At 48.2% G+C, this 9,829-nt stretch overlaps 1 protein-coding gene across 1 annotated transcript; it reads left to right on the top strand.

Moving 5' to 3' along the window:
• The first annotated feature begins 1,797 nt into the window (after positions 1 to 1,797).
• Positions 1,798 to 9,550, top strand: CCDC71L (coiled-coil domain containing 71 like). Its single transcript, XM_075024848.1, has one exon. The coding sequence runs from the start codon at positions 3,178 to 3,180 to the stop codon at positions 4,342 to 4,344; it is 1,167 nt and encodes a 388-aa protein (XP_074880949.1). The 5' UTR covers positions 1,798 to 3,177; the 3' UTR covers positions 4,345 to 9,550.
• The last annotated feature ends 279 nt before the right edge of the window (positions 9,551 to 9,829 follow it).

Genomic DNA, 9,829 nt, shown 5'->3' with positions numbered 1-9,829 from the left:
ATAATTAATGCTTATAAGAAGTAGTACGATTAAAATGAAGAGCTATGCACTTCCAAAGGTTTATTTATTTTATTATCATCATTTTTACTGTACTGAGCTATTGTAAATTACTAAAAGATAGCCAATTACCGTGGATTATTTTGAGATGACTTTGTAAGGTATTACAAGGAGAGTGTTACACTGCAGAAAACTCATAATGAAGTTGCAAAATTGAGATTACATCCTATGCCTTAAAATGGTATTGTCCATCCTGGAAGCAAAAAAGTAAAAATAATTAATAAATGCTGATTAACACAAAAATGTACTAATCCCTTTTCACTTGCAGCTACAGTGACTCGTTTACTGCTTGCTTAAAATTCCCCACCTCTGTCAAAATGATTTTTGAGTCGTATGTCAGAAATGTCTGTAATTTCAGGAAAAAGGTTATGGCCAATGATTATAAGCAACTGGGTTTCTGCAGTTTAATGAGGGCTCACTTGTCAGCTGAGCTGCTGAATCTGAGAGTGTGGGAGCTCCTGCCACTGAGAACATGAGCACAGGTCATCTCCTGCGGTCCAGCAGGTGATGAGCCTCTTGCTAAGCTGTGGTCACCCCATGGCTGCGACCAGGCACTCATGCCAAGAGCGTGACTAATTGCAGCACAGCTGGATCAAGAGATGCCTGGCCCTGACGCTTCCAGCTCTGGGCTCTTGTCCTCTGCATGATAGGATACCTCCCTCAGCTAAATCAATCTGCCTGCACGACTGTGCTCTAAAGTACGCTGTGAAATGAATCCGATTAAAAACGGCACTAACACCATCGTTTTGGGAAAGGGTTTTTTTTAAGAATGGGTAATTTAGAAAGCTGGTTTAGAATATGGCTGCACCTTGAAACTGTCCCCATGAAGATTTAAAATAGCTTTGTTAATATCCACTTTAAATGGTTATTTGGATTAATATTCTTGAGTTTCCCATGAACACAAACTAAATTATACTGTGAAGAAAATGAATTTATTTCCATCGGCAGTAAGGAATAATTTCTGATGTATAATTTCTGCCTCTTATTTGACTGGCTTTCTAGACATTCCAATTTAGGTTCTTGATGAGTTGAGAATAAAAGATTTCCCTATTCTAAACTGAAAGATTAATTACAGAACAAAGACTGTCTATGAAGAAAAATGTTATTCCTTGCCCTTTACCGATGCTGAGAGAAAGTAATTAGTTAGGAGTTTAATCAAACCCTGAGTAGGATTTGTAGGGAAGGTTAAACCAGCTCTGCCCTTGCCGATACCTTGCTGTTCTGGGTGCGGGGAAGAGCTCTGGTTTAATTGAAACAATCCGGGAACCTAACAAGACACTCTCCCTGTGACAGCAATCTCTGAAGTATCAGAAAGCATGGTCTAGAGGGACATGGGATTTCACAGCAGCTGAAAAAATTGTGCTCTAAAGCTGCAAGCGTAGCAGTGCCATGCAGAAAGAAACGGCACTGTGGACTCAGAAAGCTGGTGACTCTCACAAAGGGCCCAACCAATGCAAAGACTGAGGTTTTTTGACTTCATTTGGGATATGCTTTGTTGGGATACGAAGCCAATCCCAACGATGCTGTGAATATTTCAGTGTTGACAGGTTGGAGAAATGGGCTGACAGGAACCCCATAAAGTTCAACAAGAAGTGCAAAGTCCTGCACCTGGGGAGGAACAACCCTATACACTGATATATGTGGGAGGCCACCCAGATGGAAAGCAGCTTGGCAGAAAGGGACCTGGGGGTCTTGGTGGACACCAGGTTGAACTTGCCGCAAAGAAGGCGAAGAGTATCCTGGTCTGCGTTAGGCAAGTATTGACAGCAGATTGAGGGAGGCGATCCTTCCACTTTATTCACTGCTGGTGAGGCCACACCTGGAGTGCTGGGTCCAGTTCTGGGCTCCCCAGTACAAGAGAGACATGGACATACCGGAAAGAATCCAACGAAGGGGCACAAAGATGATGGAGGGACTGGAGCATCTCTCCTATGAGGAAAGGCTGAGAGAGCTGAGACTGGTCAGCCTGGAGAAGGCTCAGGGGGATCTTAGCAATGTATGTAAAGACCTGTAGGGAGGGTGCAAGGAAGACAGAGCCAGGCTCTTCTTAGTGGTGCCCAGTGACAGGACCAGGGACAGTGGGCACAAACTGAAACACAGGAGGTTCCCTCTGAACATCTAGCACTGTGAGTGTGACTGAGCACTGGAACAGGTTTCTCAGAGCAGTGGTGGAGTCATAGAATATCTTGAGTTGGAAGGGACCCATAAGGATCATTGAGTCCAACTCCCTGCTCCTCGCAGGACTACCTAAAACTAAACCTATATGACAAAGAGCATCACTGAGGTGCTCCTTGAACTCTGACAGGGTTGGTGCCATGACCACTTCCCTGGGGAGCCTGTTCCAGTGCTGACCACCCTTCTCGGTTAACTTTTTCCTAATGTCCAGTCTGAACTTCGCCTGATGCAGCTTCATTCCATTTCCTCGTGTCCCATCACTGGTCAGCAGAGAGAGGAGTCTCCATGCTTGGAGATACTCAAAAGCCGTCTGGTCATGGTCCTGAGGAACCTGGTCTAGGTGGCCCTGCTTGAGCAGGGAGGTTCGACAAGATGACCTCCAGAGGTTCCTTCCAACCTCAACAGTTCGGTGATTCTGTGACTTATGACGTTGAACGACTGGCCTACAGGTTCGTGTTAAAAAACCCCTCTGCAGCAGGATGGATGTATTTAATATCGTATGGCGGACTTCACTGCACGACGTCTGTTTACCCATTTTTGTCCTTTCGCTCGGCCTTTGCTCTTCCTCCGGGGCAGCCTGCCCATCGAAGCGTCCAACCAAATCCTTACTTGCACGCGTTTCACGTTAGAAACCATCTTTGCCCACCGCCCTGTGAAGAACCTCGTCCTCGCGGCGAGGCGCGACGCCAGCACACGGCACAGCGGTCGCGCCAGACCTGCCGGCACCCTTCGCCGTTCCCTGAGGGAAGGGGCCACTAACTGGGACGCCCTACCGGGGGTGGGGGGAAGGCGGCCCAGGGGCGTTCCGGGGTTCCCCGTCGCCGACCCCCGCCCGCGCGGCTGACGGCAGGCGGGCACCTCCCGCCGCCCCGGGAGGGGACGCTCCCGGCCGCCCCCTCGCCGCCCCCACCTCGGCCTCCCCACGGGGCGCCCGCCGCCCTCCCAATGGCCGCCTCCACGGCGCGGGGGTTGGGGCTTGGCCCGCCCGACGTGTTTCAAACGGGCCAACCGCCAGGCGCGGAGGGAGGGCGGTCCGACGCGCAGTCCCCGCCTGGGAGTTTAAAGCGCCATTTTGTGCCGGGCGGCAGGATATCGATCGTCGCTCCCTGCGCGGTGCGGCGGTGGCGGGGTGCAGTGAGGGGAGGCGAGGCGAGGCGAGGCGGCGGGCGCCCGTGCGCCTCGCCTCTCCTGCTCGCCTCTCCTGCTCTCCTCTCGCGTCTCGGCGCCTCTCGCCGCCACCCCGTCCCTCTTGCCTCCATGACCCGCAGTAGGAAGCAGGCGGCGCTGGAGAGAGGAGCCGGGAAGATGAACCAAGAGGCGGGGAGCGCCGCGGCGGCGGGAGCCCGGGTGGCGGCGGCGGGGGCAGCCGGCGACGGAGCGGCGCCCGCCGCCTGGGGGCTGGAAGGGGAGGCGGAGAAAGTTGTGTACTCGCGCTCGCAGGTCTCCTTCGCGGGCACCAAGGCGCTGGGCGACGCCCTCAAGCTCTTCATGCCCAAGTCCACGGAGTTCATGAGCTCCGACTCGGAGCTGTGGAACTTCCTCTGCAGTCTCAAGCACGAGTTCTCCCCGGTCATCCTCCGCAGCAAGGACGTCTACGGATACGCCTCCTGCCGCGCCGTCGTCCCCGACCCGCCGCCGCCCTCGGCGGAGCGGCCCCGCCGCCGCGCCGGCAAGCGGCGCCTCCCGCCCGCCGACGCCAAGCGCCGGGCCGCGGCGGCGGGTGGCAGCGGCAAGCGGCGGAGGCGGCGGCGGCGCCGCCGCAGGAGGGGCCGGGAGAGGCAGCGGCAAGCGGCCGCGGCACCGGCGGCCGACGGCCCCCGCGGCGGGGGGGAGGCGGCGGCGTTGGCGTGGGAGCCGCCGGGCGAGGAGGCGGACAGCGAGCGGGGCAGCCCGGCGGAGGGGGCCGGCTGGGAGCCCTTCGGCGGCAAGTCGCTGGAGGAGATCTGGAAGGCGGCCACCCCCCGCCTCACCACCTTCCCCACCATCCGGGTGCGGGGCAGCGTCTGGAGCCGGCGGAGCCTGGCGGCGGCGCGGCGCCGGGCGCAGCAGATCCTCGGCGTGGACCTGTCTCCCGTGGTGCGGGTGCGCCGCTTCCCCGTGGCGCCGTCCTGAGGCCGCGGGGGGAGCGGGGAAGGCCGGCGCCTCGTCTTGGCCGCGGCGCGGACAAAGAGACCGATATCAGTCACCTGTTTACATTGCTTTTGTCTGGATCGTGTTCTGCTGCTGCACTTTATGGCTCGCTCGGGCGGGGGCCGGGCCCCCCAGCCGCACGGGGGGCGGCCTGCGGGGCCGCCGCGCAGCCGGGGCCGTGGGCTGGGCCGCGTCCCGTCCCGTCCCGTCCACGTCCCCGCCGGGGCGCGGGGAGGCGCGAGGGACCGTCTGGCAGGTATCACGCGTGGGGACCAAGTTCCACTTTTTTCTCTCCCATTGGGCTACCTCACTGGTCCAGAAGTCCACCCGAGAAGTTATTTTCCAAAGGAACTTACTTTCATGCTTGTATAATAAAGCACCATCTGATTCTTGCTATTTTTTTTTTTCTTCCCTCCCCCCTTTTCTGATGGATTATGTATGCGTTGTGGTGTTGCACTAGTATGTGCTCAGGGTATTTTGAATCCCAAGCATTCCCAAGCTTCAGTTTACTCTGATCAAGGATGCGTAAAGAATGGAGGTTCAGGACTTGTGGCTGTTCTTGATGGTGCAAAAACTTTTTTTTTTTTTTTTAAATTTCATGGGCTTAGTGATATATAAAAATGTATCGCGCAGTATAATTGTTACACTTTTGTATCTAAAGTCATTTTTAAAGTTTTCTAGTTGAACTAATGTTTGTTTCTATTGAGCACCTAAAGATAGAATCATCCTGATATTTTATAACCCTGTTTACTTTAGGGAAGCTCATTTGGTCAACCTAAGTGAACTTAATAAAAATCAAGGAACAAGTGACGTTTCAGTTCAATGAAACCGCACTGGGACGGGTTCCTGGGTGAAGTATACAATCTAGGCGCTTAATGTAAACAAGCTTAGAGTTTGTGAAGAATGTCACTGCTCATCAAAGCAATGTATAGGTGTCCGAAGGTGAGCTATGATACGATGTTGGTGTTGACAGCTGAAAGTCAGTAGCTCGCAGGCCACAAATACCACGCTGAAGTGCCTTTCTCTGCAAAAAGCAAGACTTGATAGCTGATCGCTTCATAACAAAATAGCGCTGGTTGTTTTCCTGCAGTTGTGAGATGATTAATGATGGATAATCATATTTAACATAATTACTTGCACGTAATTATTTTTATAAACCTCTCTTGGGTTTCATGGTAGACTCTGATGCAAAATTCATCATGTAGCTTGGTTATTTTGACTGAAAAATACCATGTTATCATTCTGTGCAATAGGCTGTCTCTTTTTAAAGTGGTTTATTAAAGGCTTTCCTTAGGTCTTACACCTCGCAGTTGGTGCGTGAGGAGCAAAGGTGTGTGTATGAGGGAGAATGTGATATTTCTTTTAATATTTTTTTTTATGCTTGGGAGAGGAATAAATGCTTGGTAATAGACAGTTCATGTCCCTCATATCCCATCAAATGAGACTGACCTACCAATTTCCGCAGTGGAATGAATGACTTCGCAACTTGCTTATAGAATGATTTGGTGACTCTTAAAATTTATTTTCTGATGGCTGTTGACTCCCTGTTGCCTGCTGCCTGCAGAGGCAATAAGACAGCTTGATATATAGAGGCTGCTTGTAAAAACTTGCTAGCGCTAACCTAAAGTAGCCAGCTTTGAAAACCTGCTTATATTTTCTAGTTCTTACTTAGCAAACCTGCAAGTTCTTATTCTTCCAAACTAACAGTTAATCTACTCTATATCCATCAGGCTTCTGAAATTGTTTATATAATGTTAGACTGCCTGCTGATCGCTGCAGTAGTGCCATGTCACGTCTCAGAAGTGAATTAGGAAATGAAAGTTCAAGGGTGCATATTGTTGTGCTGTTGCTCTGGGTATAATACCTGCTTAAATGTAAAGGCAAAATTGTGTTGATTTAAAACTCAGTCAAGCTGCAGTGTGACCAAATGCTGAGGCTCCAAGTATTTCAGTTTTGACATTCCCCTTTAGAAATGCAAGTTAAGAGCATCGTTATTAGTTCTTGAAGCATCTAGTTGATTTCAGTGCTCCTACTGTTAGATTATTTTTTTAGTATTCTTTTGAAAGATCTGTGTAGAAAGATGATAAAGATGTAAGCAGTTGTTTTGTGCAGGTTCTTCACTTAACTTGTAAGCAGACGCAGGACAGGCTAGGTCAGATTTCAAGGGCAGAGTTAAGGCTGCCAGAGGTATGATATGGGAGACACTGTATTAAATTTGTGCTGCCTTGTTTGGAGGCTTATCCCAAAACATTCTGTGTGGGTACAAAATACAGTGAAGTAACTTTAACTCTGTTGAGTGACTCTTGTTGTCTGGGCTGTAAGCAAAAGGCTTGCTTGTTTTTCTCTTGGTTGCAGTTTGACTTCTTGGTTTTGAAGTGGCAGCTTTATTGGGGGTATAGTACGCTTTGCTGATACCCTGTTAGCAAGTTGGATTGAAGTTTCACTGTAGTCTAAACTCTGGCAGCTGCATTTACAGATCTTTAACAGAGCTATTTCAGTCTGTGAAGTCAGTTAAGGGGGGAAAATCTTTAGTCAGGTTTTCTGGCAAATTAATGTGCTGAAATAGCTCAGCAAAGGATCTGAGTACAGGATGGGGTGTGAAAGCGTAACAGTTTACAGGGAAGCTAGGACAGCTAATTTCATGATTGTTTTCATGGCAGTTTGTGGCAATCCAGGACAGGATTATCTGTGGTCCAGCTTCCCGCACCCCCATCCCCCCTCCTTTTCTCTCTCAAAGCTGCAACTCCTACATACCTCTCTGTCTTTATACTTATCTGAGGAAGCTAAGCAATCATAACACTATTCAATTTTAGGTTTGGGCAGGTTGATACCTGTTGGCTTTTAGACCAGAGCTGAGGAAGGATGAAAGGAGGTGTGCAAAACTTCTGCAATACTGACTTAGATAATTTTAAACATGGAAGCCTTAGGTTTTATTTTACGTAAAGGGCTAATAATGTTATTGTACTCTACCTATACTCATGCTGTTGGAGAAAGTGTGGTGGGTTAGATGGACTTTTGGTCTGACTCCATGTGGCTGTTCCTATGCACACACAGAGCGGTGTGAGAGGTGTGATTTGTCCGATTTAACTCAGTGGTTTCAGCATCCTGTCATATGGGGCTGCTTCTGAGACTGACAAAATGCAGGCCCACAATAAATGCAATGTACAATGCCCGGTCTAGTTCAGTCAGCACAGATTGTTTCATATTAAACAGGAATCTTGTGGTAGCCTCTGTTGCCAGACTTCTCTCGCAGTAGCTGGTTCCCTCCCTTATGAGCTCCCTTCGTACAATGACTTTGTGTACTGGAAGTTGTATTACTTCCTTTACCAAATCTGAATTTTCATCCAGTCACTCAAAGTTTATTGAACTTCAGAATGCCACAATGCCAAAAAGAGTTGTGTGATGGCTCCAGACGTCAGGGAGAGAGTTGAGATGACCGTTGTGTCTAACATGTTGCCTAGTATAGTCTTTACATTCAAGAGGCAGTGCCTCTGAGTCACTGTACAAATACATTGTTCAGGACTGAAGCTCATAAAAGGAGAAAGCAGTGCCTTGCAAAAACTTTCCTGTACTCTAATGTTGCGTAGAAGTTTTTACATCAAAAGGATTAAAGTGTACAACTGATCCTTGAAACCATCCATTGCTAGGCTGTAAACAACAAACTATGTATATGCCCAAACCTCATGCAGAGCATCGTTGTACGTATTTGCCGAAGGCAAGACTTGTGGTACTTGGATTTTGCTCCGAATGGGTAGGGGTTGTTGTGTGTATCTGTATTTTCTTGCCTATCGGAAGCAAAGGGCAGGGTGAATCCAGTTTGTAGATTGCAGCTTTGATCCCAAATAATTTTTCACTTGCTGCTTCTGCAGCAAGGCAGAGTTCTGGGCTCTTCATGCTATTTAAAACAGTTGACTTACGCTAAATTAGGCTGAATCAATGCTATAGTTTCAGTCCAAGGTTTGCATGCACACAAAACCAGTAGTACTGAAAGCATCTCTTTCCTTTTGGCCCAATGGACGGAAAGAAGGATTTTCTGATTTGTGTGTATTAGTCGAAAACACTGATTTTGGGTTGAACAGAATGTTTTGTTTGACTTGAAATGCTCTGGTTTTGCTTGTGTCTACAAATATAGGAAATGTGGAAGCAAAGGACTAGATTCACAAGAGTGAATCGCCTCACAGAAATGAGGCAATTTATCTCAAGTAAGATAGTACTTCAGAAATCCTGGACTTCTAGAGACCCAAATTCTGGTGCCCTCTCTGTCTGATTTGGAGGAGGAACTTTGAACCTCTGTGTCCTGAGGACTAGGTTATAACAGCTTGAACCATTTCACTCTGTATAATATGCACTAAGCTAGAGAAAATTCCTGGATATCGGGTTTTTTTGGAGAACACCTTGGTTCTTCATCCGGTATTTATTTTCGGTGAGCATAACTGCCTTAACTGAGGAGAGGCTGAGGCAGACCCATTCCAGAGTATTCTGTGGTAGGGGATCTGCTCAGGCAGTGACTCTAAAACTGTGCTGCTCGTGATGTTTTATTCCCAACCTGTCATGAGACAACCAATATGTATGGTAGTTGGACTATGTAGGAGAATTTTGGAACACTTCTTAATCAAGGCAAAGCCATTTATCCACGCTGTAAAAATAAAGCATATTTCCTCAGTGTTAGTGCCTAAATATCTTTATAGAATTACCAAAAAGTTCTTTTAGTTCTTCTGTTGTTGCTGCCATTTTCTTATGTAAAAAAGACCTGAAAATATTTTCGAGGTTTGATATCAAGAATAAAGAGTCTCGTTTATCCATTTATTTATTGTGAAACTCCTCAGGAAACTGCTGGCTAAGTAGGGATTGACATTATAGGACATGGAAGAAGTGAGCCTTCATTCATGCAGTTCATTTTTACTCAAGCAGGTGTGCAGGACACCCAGCCAAACAGAAGAGCGTGTTGTTCCCTGTACTCTCTACTGGGCTTTAAGAAAGCTTCCAGACCAGTTCTCTTTCAACCTCCTTATTTCAGATTATAAAAGATGAGACTTCATGGTGTCAAAGTTAAAACACTGCCAATAGGAAAGCCTTATCCCTTGAGCTGCTCTGATCATTTTGGCATTTTTTTCTCCATTGCTACTTCAGGAATGCAGACTATCTGTACCCGCCCTCTTTTCCTAGGCTGGTTTTGATCAGAGAGACTGAGTGAATGGTCTAGAGTAGATGGGAGGTGAAATACTTGCTCTGAAAGATGGCTTTGCGTTTTCTTGCATGTCTTGTGTGTAGCCAGCTGCTTCTGTCCACCTCCTCAGAGGGTATTCACTGTCTTTATGCTGCCTTCAGCCATCTCTAATTGCTTGTTACTTTTCTTGTGCAACTGAGCAGCCTATTTATCAGCTCATGTTGCCCATGCCAAATCAACTTGCTACAGGATGATCTGTCAAGATTGAGAGGACGTGTTCACAAGTACATGTACTTGTCA

The sequence above is a fragment of the Buteo buteo genome, chromosome 4 (genome assembly GCF_964188355.1).
Source record: "Buteo buteo chromosome 4, bButBut1.hap1.1, whole genome shotgun sequence".
Lineage (NCBI taxonomy): Eukaryota > Metazoa > Chordata > Aves > Accipitriformes > Accipitridae > Buteo > Buteo buteo.
The sequence above is the reverse complement of the archived record's forward strand: the minus strand, read 5'-3'. Positions and strand labels throughout refer to the sequence as shown.